The 24,801-nt window shown below is 38.2% G+C and overlaps 1 protein-coding gene across 1 annotated transcript; it reads left to right on the top strand.

The window, feature by feature from the left end:
* Positions 1–16,785: 16,785 nt before the first annotated feature.
* Positions 16,786–23,841, top strand: EDN1 (endothelin 1). Its single transcript, XM_007539255.3, has 5 exons — positions 16,786–17,303; positions 18,893–19,061; positions 20,691–20,849; positions 20,983–21,096; positions 22,588–23,841. The coding sequence occupies exons 1-5, from the start codon at positions 17,240–17,242 to the stop codon at positions 22,688–22,690; spliced, it is 609 nt and encodes a 202-aa protein (XP_007539317.1). The 5' UTR covers positions 16,786–17,239; the 3' UTR covers positions 22,691–23,841.
* Positions 23,842–24,801: the final 960 nt, after the last annotated feature.

The raw sequence follows: 24,801 nt of genomic DNA, 5'->3' as shown, positions 1-24,801 counted from the left end.
TGACAGTATGCCAGCATTTAAAATAAAGCATATCATTAGTTTTTGTTTGTCTGCACTTTTGTCTGGAGTGATAAGGAATGCAGGACAGGAGGCTTGCTATGGATGACAATTTACATAATCTTCTGATTGTTGTGGTAGTTGTTGCTCCAACTGTCTCCTCTTCAAACTTTTTGTTGGGACATTTAGTAGATTATAAAATTAGTTCATTTAAGTTGTCTTGCAACATGGTAAGTGGATTATGGAGAAAATGAGACTGGAGGCAAGAGATCTGTCATGAGTAATCCAACAAGTGCAAATGCTGCTCTAGGAGCTAGAAGTGAGATAATTGGGAACAAGGAAGGAGCAACACTGCTGTCAAGGATGGCTTACATGATTTCTAGCTTAGGCAACTTGGAGGATGGTGATATGGCAGTAGTTAATATTTATTGAGTGCTACATTCAGTCATGATTTTATATGCTTTATATGATTTTATATGTGAGCTCACTTAATACAATATAATGATCTGTGTATCACCCCCCCACACACACACACAGTTTACATATGAAGAAATGGGGACATGAAAAGGATAACTTGTCCAAAGTTACACAACTACTAAGAAACAAATTTGGGAGGCATACATTTATAGGGGTTCTCAAGACAAAAAAAAATTGGATTGAGTTAGCCAGAAACTGGGAAGAAAAGGAAAAGGCCAAGGGTAGAACCTCTGGAAATTCCAGTATTTCAAGAGGTGGCACAAGAAGAAATGCCTGAGAGAGATGAAGTTGGATCGGCCCAAGAGGATGGAAATTCTCAGCAAACAATGGTGCATTAAATACCAACGTTGGGATTGCCTCCTTCTTTTTCCAGATGAGGAAATAGAAACCAGGAAGTGACAGGGCTGGAATTCATGGCAATCCTGGATATTGCATTCTTCCTGCTGCTCCCTGCCCCCTTTGTGATTAGGTAATATTTGGAAGACAAACATGATTTTCATTTCATAAACTTTAAAATTTTTAGCTTGATAAGAAATGAAAGACTTGGTTGCAAATAAAAAATTCAGATTAGTCCCTCATTTTAATAATGTTGGTTGTTAGGCCAATCTCCTTCCTATGGGATCTTTTACTCTAGTACTTAATGAATTAGAAATTTTAACTGATTTAAATAATTTCTTTTTTTTTTACTCTTTTATTAATTTATTATTGGATAGAGACAGACAGAAATTGAGAGGGGAGGGGGATATAGAGAGGGAGAGAGACAGAGAGAAGACATCTGCAGCCCTGCTTCACCACTCATGAAGCCTTCCACCTGCAGATGGGGACCAGGGGCTTGAACCTGGGTCCTTGTGCACTGCAGTGTGTGCGCTTAACCAAGTGCACCACCACCTGGCCCCTGATTTAAATAATTTCTATCTAGGAGGACAAGCAATAGATGCTGATGATGCCCCAAATACTCATGATTAGAATACCAACAACAATTTGTAGCTCAGTAAGTTTACTTGCAACCATTATTTACAATGACTGTTAACATAACCTCATCGAATGTTTTCCCTGGACTAAAATTCAGCAAATCACCATTTGTTCTCAGGGATCTTTTCTTTTTCTTGTACCACTTTGTGTAATTAATCATTTTCTTTTCTTTTCTTTTCTTTTCTTTCTTTCTTTCTTTTTTTTTTTTTGAACTCCCCATCAGTCTGAGAAGGCACTGTTATCCTATTGTTTTTGTCCCTAAATAATAGTTGCTGAACTAGCCCCCTAATGACCCTCTGGGTCTTTAATCTTCAAAACAGCATCATTCTCCCACTTTAAATAATTCTTGTCACATATATATGCTATATAGATTTTACACTTACTTTTTTTTTTTTTTTTACCATATCTACCACACATTTTTTCTTCCTAATTTAAATCCTACATTTAAAAAATCTCTTGGAAAAATCAGTTGAATAATTGAACAGCTTAATAAGCTTAGTGCTGAGTTAATTGTTAATTTTGTCAAAGAACACTGCCTTTTTACCTGAATGGTTTTTGTCTGTCTGTTTGTTTTTCATAATTACACCATAGATTCATTGACTATTACTAGTGATTTAATATTGGTTTGCTGAATTGATTTACAAGATTTCAGGGGTGTAGTTTCTCCCACCTATAGCCACCTGATTTTTTATGTTTTTATTCCCCTCCTTTCTGTGGTAGAGCTTGCAGTTAAACTCTCGATTTAGTCATTACAAAGTTATTGTAACCCTATTTGTACAATCTTCACAGAACTTCTCAAGTTTTGTTTTATTTTTGTTTACCCATCTGGCTACTTTTCTCAACATCTTAATGACTGAAAAAGATGTGAACTGTATAACTTCTTACTTATCCCTCAAATCCTATTTGCAAGACAAGATCAGTAGAGTCTTTTTAGTACACTGCACTTGAAATAATAAAAAAAAAAGGGTGAATATGAGAATGTCATGGAAATTGTCCACTGCTGAAGTTATGTGAAAGTGCAGTGTTAGACAACCAGTTTAATGGAGTTGAGTTAGTTCTGCAAGGCAACAGTGAACTTGAAATGAGAAGAAGTGTCAGGATGGAGGCTAAGGAAGACAATAAACCAAGTTGTGAGATAAAATGAGCACAATCACATGTGTAAAACTGGAAGAATAGAATCGGAGAGAAATCAGAGTATGCTTGGTTTAGTAAAATTTTGCTAAGTAGGAGTAGCTGAGAACATTAGTAGCTGAGTTAGTAACCAGTTTTCACACCCTTGCTCCACATGTATGAACTTGAAGTCATTTCTTAGAAAGATACTTTTATGAAAACATCAACTGAGCAGGAGAAAAAGTGAAGGAAAAATTAGAAACTTAAATCATTGACTGACTACGACCTTTCAACTCTGAAAGAGGGTAAGTCTGGAATGATGGGAGACAAACACCACAGATTCTTAGAAAATCGAAAATAGAATTTACAGTAACTATTTGGTGTAAACCCCAATGTTAAATATAACTAAAAAAAAAAAGATATAACTGAAAAATCCAATTGTATGGCTTTCCCCCTGCAGGTGGGGACCAGTGGCTTGAAATGCTGTCCTTGGGCATAGTAGTGTGTGTCCTCTAGCTGGTGCCTCATCAATCAATCACTCTTTTTTTTTTTTAAATTTATTGTCTTTGTTTATTTACTGGATAGAGACAGCCAGAAATTTAAAGGAAGGGGAAGATAGAGAGGGAGAGACATCTGCAGCCCTGCTTCACCTCTTGCGAAGCTTTCTCCATGCAGGTGGGGACCAGGGGCTTGAACCCGGGTCCTTGTGCATAGTAACATACGCACTCAACCAGGTGTGCCACCACCTGACCCCCAATCAATCACTCTTTACTTAAAAATTATTTATTACATATGAAAGAGATTTGGGGGAGCTTTACATGATGCAGAGACAGAGACAAAAAGTGAGGGAAGCCAAAGCACTACTCAGGTATCTGGGTCGTGAGCTAGGGACCTCAATCATGAAAGTCCAATGTTGTATCAGTTAAGCTATTTCCCATGCTACCTTTCATTATTTTATTGTTAAGGCATCGCTTTAGCTATTGGTTTATGGTTTCTACAACCCAATAGAAATGTTCCTATAACAAATTTCATCCTTGATAAGGAAAAATTTTAAGCTATTAAAGTGAAATGAGACTTTCCCTCAGATAATTTTTTCCTTTTCAAGGTAACAGTTAAGTACATTTTCCCAGTTTACAGTTCAAACCCTATATGTCAGCTAAAATTTAGAAGAGCTAGTATGTTCACTCCTAGAATAGTATCTTCACTCTGATATCGTAAATGTAAATGTTCCTCTTTCAGATATCTGTATTAATAGTTCCATGTTTCAGTTTACATATTTTTAACTTTTCAAGCTACAAATCTGTGCCATTATTTACTATTTTAGTATTGTGTTGTCACCAGTCAACATATGATAGTAAAACTTATTTATATAAGAGATGGAGAGCTAATTTACTAGCTCGGGGGAAGCACTGCCAGGTGTGCAGTCCAAGGTTAAGCCACATGGCAGATAGGAGATGCTATAGCCAGGGAGAAAGTTCCAGTGCTGTGGTCTCTCCCAGCCCCCCTCGCTGTCTCATTCTCTCTCTGTGTGTGAAAATGGTCTTGAGTGGTGAAGTAGTAAAATTACACACATGAGAGGCCTGGATTCTACGAAAAACAAAAAAAAAACTTCTATAAAACTATTTTATAGAGAAAGAAAGACACACTGTAGAATCTGAAGAAAGAAAAAAAAAACCTCAGGAAAAGAGATCAGATATTTTGGGGAATCACTTTATTGATAAAATATTGATTTACAGTGGTTATCAGAGATTGGTAGTGGAGGAAGAGTTAGATGAAAGTGGTCAAAAGAGAAAAGTTCCAGTTATAAAGTAAATAAGTAGGGCAGGGGAGATGCCATGGTTATACAAATAAACTTTCTTGCCTGAGGTTTCAAAGACTCAGGTTCAATCCCTTGTAATACCACAAGCCAGAGTTGAACAGTGCTCTGGTTTCTCTCTGTGTCTTTTTCTCTCTGTATCTCTCTCATTAAGATAAAGCAAACAACATACAATTAAAAAAAAACATACAGGGAGTTGGGTGGTATAGCACAGTGGGCTAAGCAGTGGCTCAAAGCTCAAGGATTGGCATAAAGATCTGGGTTTGAGCCCCCGGCTCCCCACCTGCAGGGGAGTTGCTTCACAGGTGGTGAAGCAGGTCTGCAGGTGTGTCTTTCTCTCCACCTCTATGTCTTCCCCTCCTCTCTCCATTTCTCTCTGTCCTATCTAACAACAACGACATCAATAACAGTAATTACAACAAGAATTAAAAAAAACAAGGGCAACAAAAGGGAAAATAAACAAATATATAAGTAAAAGAACATACAATGTGATGACTATTGCCAACACTTTATATGATATATAGGAAAGTTGTTTTCATTAACTGGATATGAAAGATTTTTCAGAAGAGGTACTGGATGTTAACTAAATTTAATATGTTAATTATTTTTCAATATATAAAAATCAAATCATTCTTATATACACCTTAAATTTATCAGTTATAATTCAATAAATTGGGAAAACATGACAAAATGAGAAATGGCAACTACAGAAAGAATAGGTAAATGGCATTGTTATTTCAAAGTAACTTTCAAGAGATAAAGGTCTGTTTTTCCTAAACTTTACACTTCATGACTTAAAAGGAATTGCATGTGGGTCTTTGTGTAACTTACTAATCTACTTGATTAAGTTTCCCTCATTCTTTGACATACAGTCTCAATTAAATTTTTTCATCCAAACATTTTTGAGATATACAACAAGATATTTTCTCATTTTATAGTGAGAAAAGTCACATAGAGTACATTATTTGTTTGAAAGTGGGGATTTTGGATATGTTGATTGTATTTCTGTAAAGTTGTACAACTTTGTATTATTATTAAGAGTCTCACTTTCCTAGGGATTGAGTATTTATATAATTTGACATTCTTCTTAAATTAGAAATTGGGTCACATTCTCTAGGCAAGTTTTAATTTTTCCCATTGTGCACTTTTTGTTTCTGCTCTGCAGTTGTTGAGTGGTGGTTTCTCTGAAAGGTGACTAAATTTTTCAGAATCTGTTACGCTTAGAAGGGAATAAAGTGGGAGTCAGGTGGTAGCGCAGAGGGTTAAGTGCACCTGGCGTGAAGTGCAAGGTCTAGTGTAAGGATCCCAGTTCGAGCCCTTGGCTCCCCACCTACAGAGGCGTCGCTTCATAGGCAGTGAAGCAGGTCAGCAGGTGTCTATTTTTCATTCTCCCTCTTTGTCTTCCCCTCCTCTCTCCATTTCTCTCTGTCCTATCCAACAACGATGACATCAGTAACAACAACAATAAAAAAACACCAGGGCAACAAAAGGGAAAATAAATAAATATAAAAGAATTTTAAAAAAAGAAGGGAATAAAGTCCTTAGTTTTGAAACTATACAATTTACTATTTATTTTATCTTGGGTTTTGAATCAATTTCATATTATCTTTAAGTGAAAGGAGTGTAGAATAGATTAAAGAAAGTTAGAAGACAAATTTGGGATTATAGTGTTCAAAATATTTTCTTTTTACTCTCTGACAGCAGGAGGAAATTAGTCTGCATATATAGGGAAATGATAACCAATGAAAAAGAAATATTTGTATGGGTTGGGACTTTGTGCTCATTATCCCACCTGGCAGGGTTCAAGCCATCGTAAAGTAGCAAAATACTCCTTGAAAGAAGGAGGCAGGAAAGAATTGGGGAAAAAGAGGCTGCTGGTGCAGAAGCCAGGCCATTTGTCCAAAAAGTTATTTACTTTCAGATAATGCACAAAAATAGAATCGGTGTTGGGGGAGGAAGAACAGCCAAAAAGAAACAATACTGTAAAATGTTTTATCTAGAAAATGTTAGTCCTCCCTGACTAGTCTTGAAACAACTTTGGAACAAAAAGTCTTTATTTAAATTACTTCACACTTCACAAGATCTTTCCCACTTTGTAGCCTGAGAATGTGTTTTGCATAAACATTATCAGCTTTAAGATTCTCTAATTCATACTTCTCTGCTTCCCTCATACCTCAGGAAGGAGGAGGGTTGAGAATTGGGCCACAGACCCATGCTTAATTTTTTAAAGTTACCTTCTCACCAGTCTTGCTTCTTTAAAAGTGAATCTTCACTATTACTTTCAGTAAAATTCTACAAGGGGTTGAAATTCAGCCATAAGTAGATACCTTCTCCTTCTTCTTCTTTTGAATTCTGTTTCTGTTTTTACCTAAATTCTCTAAAATAAATCTATGGATACATAATAAGGCAGTGACAAACACAGTGCCATCACTTCTCATTCTGTACTTTTGTGAGTAATATGTAAGGAAGAAATGAACTCAGTGTCTTCAATTTACTCACTGATTGGCAGTAAGAACTATACACAGTGAAAGACACCAGTCAGTTAATGCCAACAAACAAACAAACAAACATAAAAAAACTGTACAGTCCATTAAACTTACAATAAAAAATTTAAAGGCATCAGCTTCCAGGAAAATTATTCCTGTAACCATTAAGAAAGCTTTTTATCCTTTTTCATTGAAGGAACAAATGGAAGATAATAATAATAAAGTGCAAATGTCAATTAAAACAAAACCCTTACTATTAAATGTATTTTAGAGCTTGTAAAATAAATTTGCATTTTTAAATTAATTGAAATCCCTTGCTAGGAAAGTAACTTATTTTTCCTCCTACAACGACAATAAGTAATAAGCATTTGCCATTCTTTCACTGTATAAACTTATTTGCAAAATTATAATACAAAGATAAATTTAATTTTATAGAGGGAGGAATTCTTCATGGTTCCTGTGACTTTCCCCTTTTTTATTTTTTAATATGGCTCTAGATACTTTTGTGGATAGGTGACAGCACAGTGAAGACTAATTTCTTCATTCTCTATTTTTGAGAAGGAGGGGGATAGAACAGAGAAATGGAGAGACAGCCAGAGAAAGGCAAAGGAAGAGACACACACAGGGAGGATAGACACCACAGCAACACTGCACCATCTATGGAATTTCTCTTTGCTGTCCCTAGTGCTTCCATAGGATTTCAGGATTTGAACTCAGGACTTTGCACAAAGTGAGATTAGTGTCCCACTGGAGGAGCTATCTCCTAGTCCCTGACTCTGCCTTTTAGTACTCCATGTTCATCCTCAGGACTTCAAAAATCATAATGTGAAAACCACAGACATACTACTAAACATTACAGAATTACTGGAAGTATTGACTACATATGTCAGCTATATAATCTCTCATTAGTATTCCTCATCTGGTTCCACTGAAAATGTAAATTTAATAATAAAAGCATTTCCTTAAATTTCCTTGCTCCTCCTTAGTTACTACTGTTACTTTGCCACAGCTCCTAACTCCCTCATCTCTGAAGATCTTCCAAGCTGTTCTTATAAATCTCCACCCAGGTTCTTTTTTCTCTTTTTCTTTGCCCTACTTTTCCTTTTTTGGTAGAGCAGGAGCCTCACACATGTGTGATTCCATGGCTTCCAGGCTGATTTTTCATTTTTTTCTGAGATAGATTGAAAGAGAAAGAAACCACAGCACAGAACTTCTCCCAGTGTTGTAGTACTCCTATGTAGCACTGCGGTTAGAATCTAGACTTTGAGTATGGCAAGAATAGAACCCTGCCTGTAGGCTACCTCTCTTCACCCAATGCTAACCCTTTCATATACCATGATTAGTCCTCAGATCATTTAATACCTTGTATTATATAACCTTTACTTTCCTAAAGATATCTTAACTTTTCCTACCTCAATGATTGCTCATATCTTGATCCTCCTGGTGATTGTTATTAATCTCATATTGACTTGTGAATGTAGAATGCATACTCCCTTTATATTGAAACACATGAAGTACATAAAATTATACCCAATGTAGAAAAATTTATGTGCTTTAATTGATGAAATTAAATAATGGGAACTTTATTATTTCATATTTCTAACATGATAATTAATTTCAAAGGCATATATATGTATTTTACCTTTCATGGATAGGTTTCTATAATAAAGGGGGACATAAAAGACATTTTACTACAAAAATAAGCTAAGACACCCTGCTTATTATTTTTCAATTATCTGTGGTATGAAAGCTTTTCATCCTTGCTGAAATAATTGAAAAATAACATTGTATATTTGAAGTGTGCAATATGGCACTTACATATTACAAATATTTACTTACCACTCTTGATTTTAGCTAAGGCCTCCACCATAGTACATAATTATTATTTATTTATATGATGAGAACATATAAAATATATCCCCTTAGTAACTTTCAGGCATAAAATATAACATGGCCAAATATCATCATCATGCTGCACATATGTTCCAGAATCAATTAATCTTACAACTGGAAGTTGGTACCCTTTTGGTGATCTTTTGTATGGTTTCCTTATTTTCAATGTTATTTATTTCTGCCCTAACTATAGTTATTTAAGTCCTTCTGGTTGCCTTAAGGTTCATTTGCTATTCTTTCTCTAGATCTTTAAGGTGTATAATCAGGTTGTATATTTGAGCCTTTTCTTGTTTTCGAATGTGTACTTGTATGGCTATGAACTTCCCAAATATTTTGATAGCTTGTGTCTTCATTTTCATTGATCTAGTGAAACAATTTGATTTCTTCCTTAATTTTCTCTTTGATTCAGTAACTGTTAAGTAGTATACTGTTGAGTTTCCATATTTTAGGACTACTACTAATCTTTTGTTCATTGTTAAGTGTTAGTTTAATTCCACTGTGGGCTGACAAGATGCTTGGGATGATTTCAGTGCTCTTGAATTTGCTGATACTGTCTTTGTGGCCTTACATATGGTCTGACATCCTAGAGAATGATCCATGTAGACTTGAATACAATGTGTATTCCAGTTTCTTGGGGTGAATGACTCTGAAAATGTCCAATAGTTCTAGTTTATCTATCTCTTCATTTAGCTCCTTCATTTCTTTATTGACTTTCTACCTAGATGATCTGTCAGGTTGAGAAAGTAGGGTGTTGAAGTCCCCTACTATGACTGTGTTGCTGATACTGCTGTAGCTCTTTCAGTATCAGATGGCCTCTCATTGGGTGCATAGATGCTAATAATCATTAAGTCCTCTTGATTGAGTGATCCTCTGAGCATTAAGTAATGTCCATCCTTATCTTTTAAAATTGTATTTATTTTAAGTTTTATTGTGTCAGATATGAGAATAGCTGTTCCTGCCCTTCTTTGTGGTTCATTGGCTTTTATGATAGTTTTCCATCCTTGCACTTTGAGTCTGTGTTTGTCTTGTTGAGTTAGGTGGGATTCCTGCAGACAACATATGGTTGGGTTGTGTTTTCTGATCCATCTTCCTATTATGTGCCTTTTAATAGGTGAATTCAGGCTACTGACATTTACTGACATCATAGATTGACGATAGTATAATGCCATTAATGTAGATTTTTAGAGTGTTCTCATATACGGCATGTTTATGGTAATCTAATTATAGGAGACCTTTCAGAACTTCTATCAGGGCAGGCTTGGTAATAGTTAATTCTTTCAACTGTTGCTTGTCTGAGAAGGTTTTTATGCCTCCAACTAGTCTGAATTACAGTCCCGCAGGATACAGTAGTCTTGGTTGAAAGCCTTTCTCATTCAGCACTGGATAGATAGCTTGCCATTCCCTTCTAGCCTTTAGTGTTTGTGTGGAGAAATTTGCTGCTAATCTTAAGGGTTTTCCTCTATAGGCGACTCTTTGTTTTTCTCTTGCAGCCTTCAGGGTGCTTTCTTTATCCTTATTACTTTCCATTCTGACTATGATGTGTTTCGGTGTCTTTAAGTCTGGGTTAATTCTGTTTGGGACCCTCTAGGCTTCTTGAACCTTTATGTCTTTTATGTTGTCTAGATTAGAGAAGTTCTTAGCTATTATGTCCAATAGAATGCTTTCTTCCCCTCCCTCTCTTTCTTCCTCTGGTAAGCCAGTGAAGCATAAATTACTTCTTTTGAAGTCATCCTACATGTCTCTGTTGTTTTCAGCATCTCTTAATCTCTTTTTGAGATCTATTACTTCTTTTTTAGTTGTCTCTAATTCATCCTCAATCTTGCTAAATCTGTTTTCAGCCTCATTTATTCTATTCTCTCTCCATTTTGTCATTTTCTGTAGTTCATCTATTTTGTTACCCTGTTTGATACTGTATTAACTTGTTCAGCTAATTGTGCTCTTAGCTATCTGTTTCAGCTTTCAGCTCTCTGACTGCCTCAAGATAGTTAGTGTTTTCTTTCAGAGTCTAATTTGTCTCCCCATTTCTGATGACTTTACTTGCCAACTCTTACCTCACTCCTGTGACTAATTCCTCAATTGTCATTTGGATATTGACTTCATTCTTATGTGCTAGTTCTACCTTTTGGGGGATGGCTTTTCTCTGGGCTTTTGTCCTGGTTCATTTCTCCAATGTTACTTCTTGGTTTAACCATTATATATAGTGTGTTATTAGGCCCCCTTTCAATACTGTTAAATCTACTGATCACTCTTGGCTAGATTGACTTGTATCTAAGTAAGGTACTTAAAGAGTTCACAGTTGTGGAAATTAACAATTGTTTCAATATTATCTCAATCCCTGAGTTGAAGCACAGTGGCTGTTAAAGTCTCTGTTGTTCTTTTTCTTCCCCATAGGCTATGGGAGACTGAGGGCTCTTTAACTATAAGTAGGCTTTTTAGCTTCATCACTCACTCCTGACCAAGAGCTAAATCAGGGTGGGGGAAAGACAGTACAGTGGTTATGCAAAGAGACTCCCACACATCCCAAGGCCCAGTCTCAGTTCAGCTGCTCTGCCAACTGCCGGAGCCAGGCTGGCAGTACTACTTGGACCTGTGACTTTTCAAAAAAATACCATTTGTACTCTGTGGCAATTATTCATCATGTATGTACAAAATATCATATTTACTGTTGAATGTAAAAGATTAATTCCCCAATAAAGAAATAAAAAAAAATTATTCACGTCTCCCAATTCATCAGGAGAACAATTTTTGAAAGGCTCCCACTATACAGCCCCATGTCTAGACCACAGAGGTGTATATCTTTTCCTGGTTTCCCTGCCCTCTGATGTCAGCACAAGGCCTCAGTGCTGCTGTTCCAGCTCCTGAGTGGCAGTAGCAATGGAGACTCACAGTTGCATTTGGAGAGCCTTAGGCAAGTCCTTTCCTCCCTTCAGCTTTGTTTTTCTTGGTAAAACAGACTGGAAGTGGCACCTCAAATGGCAAACTGCGGGACTGTTACCAGCAGCTCTGGTGTAGATAAAGTCTTTTGCCCCAGGAATCTCTCCTTAGGCTCCTCTCTATCTACAAGCCACATGTTTGAACTCACTGGTGATCTGGTGGGTTCACAAAGTAGTTCTAGTCATGTCTTGTTGCAGTCCAGGTGGTCTCCTTTGATACTCCTAGTTGACAGGGGAGAAAAGTTTGTACCCTTTGACCTATATCTCCCTTACTGTCCCTCCCATTCCTTAACCACAATTCTACAGGAAACTTCTAAAAAAAAATGTAATGCATAATCAGAAATGAAATGGAGTCATGGAAATGGTTCTGACAGCTGTGAACTTAACAAGAGTCAGTTTACTGGATGCCCTACACAGGCTGCTTGCTTAAGAAAATATGAGGGTGGCAGTTGTGTTTATATGGCACCCACCCCCAAGTCAGTTTCCATTTCTGTATCATTCAAGCACAGGGAAGGAAAGCTTGTTTGCAATTATTATACAGATTATCTTTAATGAAGTGAGATGACTTCACTTACTCTCAGATGTCCTTTCCTCCTGTGTCAGAATCCCTTGTGTTCTACATGACATAAATGAAATAAAATTAACATTCTGAAGAAGATGGGGAGGCAGTCACTCCTGTCATATTATTTGATGTTCTTGTCTTCTTGGACGTGGGAGATATTACAAATAATTTTACTCTATTCTACTCTATATATACCTATATATGTCTCTGTGTGTAAACGGTCAGAAAGGATATTCATATTTGGAAATGATGCCCTAAAATAAGATGACAGGCAATTGCCAAAACCTTGAATTGATAAGCCAAGAGGGTGTATAAACTAGCTATTTATTTTAATTTCATTTTTTGCATGAGACATTTTATCTTTTTAGATCCTGGACACCAAAATTTCTTTTTCTTTTGCGGTGTATCCACATCAGAATTTTAATGTTGGATATTTGGAGATTATTTTGAAAGTAGAAGTCAGAACTGAATGAAACCAAGGATTAATTCTCACCATAATGATGTAGAAAATGTCACAATAGAAAGAGCTATATTTCCCCAGAGTGGTGAGCATGCCAGTTAGGCATATAAAATAGTAGTATATGCAAACAGCTTCTATTTCTAATAGCTAAATAAACACACAATAGTAATGATTATTTTAAAAGTATATTAAACTATTATTTTATGTATATTATTTGACTACATAAATATGTATGTTATTTAGTTAAATAAGCCAAAACTTCATGTATTATTCAAGTAAGAAAGCCAGTAGATTGGAAAATTCAGCTAAAGGATATGGGTGGCACACAATTATGGCAGAAGCTATGATAGTGGCTTATAGAAGTCTAAGGTTTGGGAAATCTGAACTAAAGAACTAGACATATACTTGTAAGCTGAACACTTACTAACTCTTATTGTCTCATGAATGAAAGTATCAAGAAAGCTGAGTTGCATATGTTGTGTTTTGAAAATGCATGGGATGAGTCTATCCTGAGCATCATCCTCTATTTCCTGTGCTAAATCAACCATTGTACTTTGGACTTAACTCTTGTTCATGACTCTTGGAGCTGTGTAATGTGCCATGGGGTAATGTCTATAGTGCACAGTCTTTCACAACAACACTATGCAAAGTACAAACATAAAAGTCAACAGCATGTAATTTTTACGGTTAGTGGCTTGAATAACTTCACCTTGCCTCCAGTAAACAAGTTCCTGTTCTTTATGCTATTGTCAAACAAACCAATTGCTGTTCTTTTTGCTGAGATAAATGCAACATCTCACACCAGAATTATGGGCTTGGAAAAGCTGCAAGTTTTATTACGCAAAAGTTGAAAGAGAGAAAGCTGAAGAGTGCTAAAAGCAGTACACTTTGCTACTGTGTTGCATCTGTATTTGGGGCTCAGGGCATTTTATTTATAGATATCTATTAATACATAGTAAGAGATAGAGAAAGAAATGCGTGAAAACAACTTTATCAAATAGTTGCAAGTATTCAAGTGTAACATCAGAAACAAGAACAGGCATCAACACACAGTTATAGTGAGGGAAAAAGCCTTCTCTTAAGACCTCTTCTTTCCCTTCCCCTCCCTTTCCTCTTTGAGGCAGACTGACTCCAGAGCCTTTCCCCCTCCTAAATTTCTCATTTTGGAAGGTTATGGTAGGGGCTGTGGAGAGATGTGCCTCCCTCCCATGATTATTACTTTTTCCAGCTCTTTGAACCTCCACTTCTCCCATTTTCCTTTCTAGCAATGCTGCATCTAGCTTGTGAAACTGGTTTGTTGGGGTTCTTTTCCCCCTCCCTCTTTTAACTCTTGAGATTTCTTGCTGGGCAGTCTCCTGGCAGTGCCAGAGCTGACTTCTCTTCCTTTTTCTCCTACAGGAGAAGAGAGGCTGTCAGAAGAGGTGGAGATGGAGAGACAGACAGAAAAGGCAGATGTCCTTAGCTGCCCCAAACACACAAAAAGCAAGCTGTGGACATACACACACACACATACACACACACACACACACACACACACACACACACACACAAAAACTAAAGACAAGATTGCACTTGGAAGACTGGAACTCTCTCAGGCCTGAAATCCTGTATGTATAACAGAGCTCTAGAAGGCCTCCGGGTGAAGGGTGGGGGTGGATTGCTAGCCACTTTAGCATTTATTATTCAAACTCAGGATGACACAGACAAGAGGCAGAGAGGGCCGTGGGAAGCCGTGTGGGCAGTTTCATTTTGCTTCACTTCCCCTTTTGTTTGTTGGGTGCTGTTGATACCTGCAGATGTAGTGGGGGTGCTAGTGGAGAGAAGGGCTTCTCTGCTGGAGGGTGGCCCAGGCTAGACCTGGAGATACAGGAGAGGGTGGGCACAGTTATTTCTGGAAGCTTTGGACAGGTGGGTCCTGAATGTTGCCAGTGTTTTGTCCAAATTGTCAGAAAGTTAAAATAAAAGGTGGTCAGGAATGGGGATGGGGGTGGGATGCTGCCAAGACATATTACCTAGGTCACCTTTTCCTGGCTGAGGGAAGCGTGGGTCATGACATCATGATCCTCTGCTCTCCCTGTGGTCTACTGGAGGAGGACATTTGGACTACTGATCAGGGCTAAGGTGGGCTGAGCTGGCTTCCTGCTTGATGTCACTTAGCCCACTATGTGGGGGCTGTGTCCTCTCTGGACCCCCCCAGGGCTAGGTTGAGATAAATTAGAGAATCAGGGGACCCAGCAGAAGTCCCTGGGGAGTATGTGGAGGCCTCTCTGCTATTTGGTCTAAGATAGAGAATTCTTTTTTTTAGAAAAATTAATTTATTTATTTAAAAAAGGAGACATTAACAAAATCATAGGATAGGAGGGTTACAACTCCACACAGTTCCTACCACCAGATCTCCATATCCCATCCCCTCGCCTGATAGCTTTCCCATTCTTTATCCCTCTGGGAGTACGGACCCAAGGTCATTGTGGGATGCAGAAGGTGGAAGGCTTCTGTAATTGCTTCCCCACTGAACATGGCACTGACTGGTCAATCCATACTCCCAGTCTGACTGATAGAGAATTCTTGTCTCTTTCATATAGCTAGTCTTGAGATAGTGGCTTTCTTAGGAGATGGATCTTACTAGTGGTCTACTACTATTACTACTACTACTAAATCACTACTATTATCATTTCTACATAGTGACTTCTAGGGAAGTCCAGAGTGCCCAAGTGTACCAGGTCCATGACTTCAGTGTTGGCATACAACCTGTCTTCTTGATTCTGTAGTTGGATGGGCAAGTATGGAGAAAGAGATGGAAGTAGTTACTTTACCCACAGTCCTTATTCAGCACACTTGAAGACTTGGTGGAACACTGGGTCCCTCAGTATCTCACCTGACAAAATGAGTTACACACACACACACACACACCATTAATCTTACATTGCCTCTTTTCTTTATGCATTACAACATGTTGTCTTCCAGGCAGTAAGTGCCCTGTGTAGAGATCAGAGGGTATGTCAAGGTTACATAGACAGGAAGTTGCTTTGAAAGTGTAAACACATTATTAAATGTGTTTACCCAATCCCCTTATTCAGCAAGGACATTTCCTTCTGACCAACATTACCACCCTCACTGCATGTTCACCTAAGCTGTACAACACCCTCACTGCATCTTCACCTAAGCTGTAGAATAACACAATTTTGCTTAAAAAAGAAAAAAGAAAACACACACACACACACACACACACACACACACACACACACACACACACACACAGACGGGAAAAAAAGACTCTTGAAAGATGCCCTGTGTAGGGAGCACATGGAATATTCTGAATTGCATCCTCTTTCTCTTTATTTTTGGCACCATTTCTTGTCTTTCCTCAGCTCCATCTCACTTTTTTGCCTCTTCTTTTAGAAAAGCAAGGCCTTTTACTTTTTGTTCCCTTAATACATCAACCCCTATAGCTCTTCATCGCCCCCTGGTGGTCTACCCTTGCTATTTCTTAAGATTAGTGCTATTGAAAGGGAAGGAAAGAATTAAGGACACAAATAAAATTTATCGAGGCTTCTGTCCAAGGATATCGGAAAGATTTGGAAATGATACTAAAAGTGCTCTACTTTTTTAATGTTCCCCTTTATTCCTACTCTTTCACTTATTTTTTTCACTGTGAACGCAAAGAATTTCAGAAAAAGAGACTTGGGGGAGGGGGCTTGACAAAAGAAAAAAGTATACTTATTCGCCAAAATAATTTGATCTTGAGTAAGGCAAAGAGAAGAAGAAAAAATTTCCTTTTCTGATCAACACTAAGAAATTCGGAGAGACATAAAAGGAAAATTAAATGGACAACAATTAAAAAAAATTCCCGCACACAACAATACAATCTATTTAAACGGTAGCTCATACTTTTCATACCAATGGTATGACTTTTCTGGAGTCCCTTGTCTGATTCTTGAACTCTGGGGCTGGCAGATTGCAAAGGGGGAAGTAGATTCAAGCGCTGCACGGGCAGGTTTACCAAAGGTCTCTAAATGGGTATTTTCTTTTTCTTAGCCCTGCCCCTGAATTGTCAGACGGCGGGCGTCTGCCTCTGAAGTTAGCAGTGATTTCCTTTAGAGCCTGGCCTTATCTCAGGCTGCACGTTGCCTGCTGGTGACTAATAACACAATAACATTGTCTGGGGGTTGGAATAAAGTTGGAGCTGTTTACCCCCGCTCTATAGGGGTTCAATATAAAAAGCCGGCAAAGAGCTGTCCAAGTCAGACGCGCTTCTGCATCTGCGCCTGGACCAGCAAGCGCGAGACAAGGTCTCGGGTCTCCCCTGCAGCTCCCGGGAGCCACCGCCACAGTGTGCGTCCTCTGATCTCTTGCAGCCACTGTCTTCTCTCCAGGCAGAAACTTCTTTTTCTCCCTGTTAAAGGGCACTTAGGCTGAAAGATCGCTTTGAGATCTGGATAACTAGAAGAGCTGCGAGGGAATTTAAGCAGTTTTTCTTCGTTATTCCTTCGGGTGTAGGTTGCAGGGGGAGGATTTTGAGCCCCCCTTTCCAGCATGGATTATTTCCCCATGATTTTCTCTCTGCTGTTTGTGGCTTTCCACGGAGCTCCAGAAACAGGTAGGCACGGTTGACTTGTGAATTTCGGAATGCTGGTGTCTTCTACCTTCCTTGCTGCTTTTCTCGCTTGTTTCCACCCTCTTCTTATCACTGCAGCTCAGATAGCAAGTGTCTGGGAATTATTCCTTAAAATTACTCAAGCTTTCCAGTGATAAAAAAAATTCCTCTGTTGAATGAATACAATTGCTTCTATGACATGAAAATTAATTATTATTATTATTATTACTTTGTGCGTTTCCTTGCCCTTCTTGATTCAAGAGAGTTAGGGTGCAGTATCATTTAGCCAAAACTATACTTGCAGTATATGTGTTCATATAAGTAATAGGGTGTGTATTAGTTTATGTCTTTCTCAAATGCTGTTTTAATAGTGTTAACGTGTAAAATATTTAAACATTTCAGCTTGAAGCCAAGGAATTTTATTTAAGTCATTCAAGCAATTCATGAGCAGTAAAATCACCTGCAGAACAGCCTGTTAAATAACCCCCGCAGGCAGTTTCAGGGTGAAGCAGATGTTGTCTTTTAAATTTGTCATTATTGACTTTAGGTTTCTGTTGGCAGGTTTTTGGCACCCACAACAGTCTGAGCTCTATTTTCAATTTGATTCACCTGTCCTGAGAAGCGAACTAGGATAGATTTTGCTGCTCGAGGATTTAAATAGTGCATGCACATCACTGTTATTTTCTTCTACTAGGTTCAGCACACTTTTTTTTTTCCTTTTCAGTATTTTCATGACCCTGTCTAAAGAGAAAGAGTACCAAGTAGATGAAAATGTTGGAATGTGTCTGTCCATTTGAAATATACAAGGATGGGCAGATAAACCACATGACTAACTTGTCAGTAAGAGGAAGCAGTGCTGTGGTGGAAAAAGGGCAGTGGTGAATCCTAATTGTGCCATGCTGTCTTGGATTTCTAAGCTGGACACACACAGAACCTTGACTAGGTTCCCTGAGCATCACTTTAGGTCCTAAGTGTTAACCTCCAGCAATGTATACTGTAGAAAGAAATTCTCTTCTCTTCATCCAATTATCTCCTCAAAGCTTTCATGTAATCTCAAGAGGCATTTATCATGTAGGCTACTCCTGCTCTGTGGAAGGTGTGAACTGGTCAGTACTGTCAAAGGGAAAGTCACCCAGCATAGCCAAGTGGCACTGCATTGAGGAATAAACTGTAATTGACATACTTTTAACTAATTAGTCTCTAATTAGACCTAATTTTAGGTCTTTGTTAACTAAAAAAGTCCCATGTAGAAACCAATCTAAATTTTTAACAGGTGAATGCTAAGGGAAATATCCAGGCATTCCCTTGAAGGCTGCCTCAAGGGAGCTAATAAGCCCCTTTTGTCTCCCTTGCACATGTATAGTCACTCCTTTGAAGGCGGACAAATCAGTAGTGGGTAAAGGTGAAGTCATGGTAAGGGGGAGGAAATAAATAAATAAAGTCCCCCCTGCCCCTGCATTTCTTGCTTCATCTTGTATCGCCTGCTTCATCTACCTTTATCTCTTCTGCTAGACGTGGCATCTGTACTCTGTTGCAGCACCTCCGAATCTTCAAGGAGACAGCCCCCACTGACCTGCTCTTTCTCTCCCCAGTGGTCTTGGGTGCAGAACTCAGCACAGAATCGGAGCAAGGTGGGGAGCAGCCCTCCCCAAGTCCGCCCTGGAGGCCCCGCAGGTCCAAGCGCTGTTCCTGCTCTTCCTTGATGGATAAAGAATGCGTTTACTTCTGCCACCTCGACATCATCTGGGTCAACACTCCTGAGTGAGTCTCTAGAGGGCATTGTTACTCTAGTCATTACTTCTTTCTGAATCCAGTTACTCCCTTGACTTAAGGGCTCAGTTGTGGGTTTGAATTCTGAAGGTAGCGGTGTCTGACAACAGAGAAATGCCTTGCTGTATAATGGCACTGTTCCACTATTCCTGAAAATAACAGACCACTTCAGGTCTTACCAAAGGAGGGAAGAGTTTGCTGAGACCCTGTGACTTAGATTACTCATTATAGAGTAGATGAAAAGAGCTGGAGGAAATCAAGAGGCTGCAGTACATTTTAGATACATTTTGAGGTACATGCATGTGAGTCGGGGTCGGGGAGAAGGTCTTTCACTATGAACTGCCCAAGTTTAGGGAATAGTTAGTTGTACATGCTAGCTATACCTATGCTTCTCCTTGAAGCTTAGAGACATGAGAGGCAGAAGGGATTATTGAGAGTCAGAATTCAGTCCTTTCATTTAATTTGGAAAAGATCCCAAATGTTGAAGTCAAGGGTGTAGTAATGAGCTTTTGGCAATGTTAGATCTAGAGTTTGAATGCCCTGAATACTTTATACTTTTCCTATTGAGAAAAAAAAATCCATTTCAGATCAGAAATAGAAACAGGTTCACAGATTTTTTTTCCCTTGAGTCTGAATAAAGCCTTTTTTGCCTTGAAGATTAGTTCATTGATCCAGAAGCCATCATAAATAAGAACAGATTTATTGTGCCTACAGTGTCCCGTTGTGGTGAGAGATGACCACACACTAAACAAAATGAAATCCAATCACAGCAAGCCTAGTGATCCTCCCAAGGCAAGAACACAGTGGGAATTACTGGAAAGCCTTCTTGCAAGGCTTCTTTCTATAGTGCTACAGCATCATATTCCTGCGTGAATCTTCCTGTGGTAGCCCATTTCTCTCCAGTCCTTTAGGAGGCACTTTTAACTTTATTTTCTATGTCTGTACTGAAATCAGGTTTTCACAGTTTTGTGATTGCATTTAAGTATCCTCCCCCCAAGACTGCAACTGAATAGAGCATTAGAAAGAGGAGGGGAGGAGAGGGGAGGGGGGTAAGGCCATAGCACAGTGGGTTAAGCACACATGGAGCAAAGTGCAAGGACCAGCAAAAGGATCCTGGTTTGAGCCCCTGGCTCCCCATCTATAGGGACGTGCACCGGGTGGGGTGGGGGGGTCACTTCACAAGCAGTGAAGCAGGTCTGCAGGTGTCTATCTTTCTCTCCCTGTCTGTCTTCCACTCCTCTCTCCATTTCTCTCTGTCCTACCCAACAACAACAAGAAGAAGGGGGAAAAAAGGCCTCCAGGAGCAGTGGATTCGTAGTGCAGGCACTGAGCCTCAGCAGTAACCCTGGAGGCAAAAAAAAAAAAAAAAGGAAAGAAATATATGCAGTACCTGTAGAGATGAAATTGAAATTTGGTGATTGGAGTGAGAATTGTGTCTGAGCTAGGTATATATTTATATATTTTTATGATCGGTGATGCTACTCTCCCAATTTTTGTTCTCAAGCTTTGTGTAGTGATCAACTTGTGTCCCAATTAAATGAGTTTGTATCAAAGAATGCATCACTGTGAAGACTATTAGCTGTGCTAATATCTCTCTCTCTCTCTCTCTCTCTCTAACAGGCATGTTGTTCCATATGGACTTGGAAGCCCTTTGAGGTCCAGGCGATCCTTAAAGAATTCATTTCCTACAAAGGCAGCAGATCACAGGAATAGATGCCGATGTGCCAGCCAAAAAGACAAGAAGTGCTGGAATTTTTGCCAAGCAGGAAAAGGGCTAAGGTGAGTGGAAAACACTTCTGTTTTAAATCTTAACTTTTATCCCATTATGACATTGCATTCTTGTATAAAACGGCATTGGAAGCAATTGAAAGAACCATTGCTGAAATATTTTTCTTTATGTGTCTTTCAACAGACTCCAAGACACTATGGAGAAAGATTGGAATAACCAAAAGAAAGGAAAAGACTGTTCCAAGCTTGGAGATAAGTGCATTTACCAGCAGCTAGTAGAAGGAAGAAAAATAAGAAGGTAAGATGTTCCTAAGAACCCTAGCAACTTGTCACCATGACATAACACTCCTTGGCTCACTGTCATTTTTATCTTAATGGGAGACAGGCTTAGGAGAAAATAACTTAGGGGGCAATCATATTCTATAGATTAAAAGGACAAAGAAATTACTTTCTCATACTTTCTCCATGAAGACATTGAATGCAGACTATATATTAAGCAATCTGTAGCACATACTGTGCTGGCTAAAGGCAGACTTTTCATACAAAATATATTCAGATACTTTTGTCACTTAGTCTTAACATCTCTGAATTAATGTATTGATTGCTTTTCTTGAAAAAAATCGTGAGAGATTTTTCTTTTTTAAAAAAAAGAAGTATCACATATTATTAGTCTATTCAAAAAGTAGCAGTTGTTCAAATGGTCAAAAGGAAATAAAGGTTTTAAGTAGGGTTGGTGAGACTGAGAGCATGTTGCTTTCCTGGGTTTGCTTATTTATTTTGTCTGATATACAAATATATTTGTTGGAGAGCAAATGCCATTCCCCAAAGCTCTCATCCTGAAGTCAGCAGCTAGTGATCTAGATGAAGAATTCCATAGGTTTTTATTTTAATTATTTTTAAAATATTTTTATAAGAAGTTCATAATGAGAATTCTCCTAAATCCTAAAAATTTTGAAATTCACAAACTGGAGGATGGAAAGCTGCTCTCAAATCTGTCACATGTTCTATGCTTCCCTATTATGGCCTTTGGGAAGTTTTCTAGAATTCCAGTTGCAAGAAGTTCTCTGATGGAGAGTTCTGAGCATAGGCCTGAAAGCGACAAGCTGCTTCTAATTTGTTTACTACTTATGTGTGTAGTCAATCGTGCTTCTGATGCTCTCCTATATCCCAATATTATATGAACCACAGCATCTGAAATGACCTAAAAGTTATTTTTGTTGGTTTCTATGATATCAACTATTAAATCAACTCTATCCGCCCCCCCCCTTTTAACCGTAAAAGCATTCAATTTGCAAAACAAATGAATGTTATAAATCATTATACAGTTTTTGTTTTGGGCCTTCTTGTGCATTTCCTTTATTTCTTTCCTAAGTCATCTTCAATGTTATGTGACTATGAAGAAACACTCATGACTAAAACCTACTCTAACATTTCTTTGTTGAATTCCCTGTTGGTATTGGTTGGAATAGGGCTAAAGAATAAAGTAATGTCTCAAGTTTATCTTAAAACTATACTTTAAAACTATATTTAATACCCAAACCCCTTTGAACATGACCTTATCACTATCTCCCACCCCCCACCCACCCCCACTCCGGCACGACTCTGCTATAAGCATAAGACTTTATTTTCACTTGAGGGTAGCAGAGGGTAACTTGCTGTTACCGTTGGTGGTAAAAGTTCAGGAACCAGATTCAGATTTGTTTGTGCCAGATTCTAATTTTAGATGTTTCTTTTGCCCAGGAATGATTACAAAAAATAACATTTGCTTTCTCTTGTCTTGTTTCAATAGGTTGGAGGCCATCAGTAACAGCATCAAAACATCTTTTCATATTGCTAAGCTGAAAACTGAGCTCTACAGAGAGAAAAAAGTAACCCACAACCGAACACACTGATTGCAGAAGGTCTGGGGCTGTCTGAAGCCTTGACTGCCACAGAGAGGGTCATGCAGCTGGCTGGCTATTCATTCTCTAGACACTGGCTGGGATCGGAGTAAAAACATCCTATCAATTTAGATAATTTCTTATTCCAGACTGGCAAAGGACAACAGTCCTTGTTCTAGACATTCCAACAAAGGTTAAGGAGTCTGTCAACCTTTCTTCATTTGCTTCTGTCAATGGTAACTGCTGTTGTCTCTCCTCAAGAGTGCCATGAACCACTTAGAGAGAGCAGAAAAGCACAGTATCTTGTGAATTAGGGTGGCATCTTCTGGAGGGAGGAACAGAGACTTCACATGCCTGTGGGGTTCCTGAAGAGGATCCTAAGAGAGTGTTTGTGTTTCAGTCAGGTGCTTACTACATTTCAGGGGTAAGCTCAAAAGTCCTCACATTTTTTTTTTTAAAGAATGTACAACCTGAAAACACACTTAAAGGACAGACACTCAAGTTACAAAAAAAAAGGGGGGGCTTTGTTTTTTGATTCACAAAATGCAAAACTGAAAGATACTATTACTACTGTAAATTAGAATGTGTTTCATGAATATGCGTCTACCTCACCTCTTTGTACTCAAGTGGAAGTATTTCTTACCTTTAATTATTGCCTCCTCAAACTCCCTCCTGCCACAGCTTCCTCACAAAACTTCATACTAAAGCTTAGCCTAATGGAAGCATGGTTTCATGTATCAGTAATAGAAACAGCATTTTCATGGGTATCTACTCAATCTTATCTACAACAACAAGAAAAAAAAAAACAGAAACAAAAACAAACAAGATCTTTGTGTCAGGAGATTCCCTTGCCTTGTTTTTTTTGAGATGCAATGGTATAGAGATACTAAAATGTATGTGTTGGTTATGCTTTAAAGTGGTAAAAATTGTTTTCCATAATATAACTGGCTAATGGAAGAAGTTGGATTAAATTTTGATGTACTTATTTTTTATAGATATTTATATTCAAACAACTTATTCCTTATATTTACCATGTTAAATGTGTTTGGGCAGGCCATATTGGTCTATGTATTTTTTTAAAAATGTATTTCTGAATGAAATTGAGAAAATGCTTTGTTTTGCCTGTCAAGGTAATGACTTTAGAAAATAAATATTTTTTCCCCTACTCTACAGATGTTGAATCATTTCTAAAAATTTTAAGTGGGCCAAAGTGGTGGGCATTGTGTGGAATTGTAGCCCTCTTATCCTATGGTCTTGTCAATATTTCCATGTTATAATTAAATTTTTTTTTAAAGTTATGAAGAGAAAAGTTTAAATGTGGTTTTCTCAGAAGGGATAGTATTAGAAGAAAAACAGATTCAGCTTATTAAAAAGGAAAACTCAAGGTAGAAGCAAAACAAGAACCAGCTTTAAATACCTCTTTCCTTCCCTGGATAGCAGCCTTCTGCTTCCCCTTCACCTGAAAACTCCCTAGAGATTCATCCATTAACTTTGCTTAGGCTATTAAGCAGGATCCCACAGCTTAAACTAATGGTGTGGTGAGAGGTGCTTTCTCCATGTTAATGAAGAGGAAGCAAACGTAAAGCAAACTCCCAGTGTGTCTAACAGAGCTGTTTTACATTAGAGTGCCTTGGAGTAAAAGGGTTTTGCAGAGCAAACTACATCTTCCTATATCTTTTTATTTGCTCAGATTAAGAATTCTGTTTGTTAAAGGACGGTGAGTACTTTTGCTTCTTTATCAATAAATCAGAACTGGGCACATGCCCATAGAGGTAGACATCTGAGATGCTGATTCTAGTTCTGCATAAAACACCACCCACTTTGTCCTGGCAGGCCTTGCCAAGACATTGGGAAACACTGTATTGTGATTGGCTGTTACTAGCAGACACTCATAATAGCTTGATGAGCTTTCAATAATCTTCATTGCCCTTTTCTAATGGAGTTTCAAAGAATGTCTGGCATTTAACAAATATTAGCTAGTGGTGATCACTGTTGTCCAAACAGAGACACATCTGAAGGATGTTAATAGCTTCAGGTGTTTACAGTCATTGTGCAGGACAGTTTCTATCTTTATTGGAATTGTTTTTCATCTTTCAGTTTTTGAAGGCACAACCCACTCTCTA

This window comes from Erinaceus europaeus, chromosome 4, assembly GCF_950295315.1.
Source record: "Erinaceus europaeus chromosome 4, mEriEur2.1, whole genome shotgun sequence".
Classification (NCBI taxonomy): domain Eukaryota; kingdom Metazoa; phylum Chordata; class Mammalia; order Eulipotyphla; family Erinaceidae; genus Erinaceus; species Erinaceus europaeus.
Note: the sequence above shows the minus strand (reverse complement) of the source record. Positions and strands in the feature narration are given on the sequence as shown.

Coding starts and splice junctions, on each gene's coding strand:
- EDN1 (XM_007539255.3), top strand. CDS start 17,240: ATGGATTATTTCCCCATGATTTTCTCTCTGCTGTTTGTGGCTTTCCAC. Junction 17,304..18,892: donor CCACGGAGCTCCAGAAACAG/GTAGGCACGGTT, acceptor TTCTCTCCCCAG/TGGTCTTGGGTGCAGAACTC. Junction 20,850..20,982: donor CAAGCAGGAAAAGGGCTAAG/GTGAGTGGAAAA, acceptor GTCTTTCAACAG/ACTCCAAGACACTATGGAGA.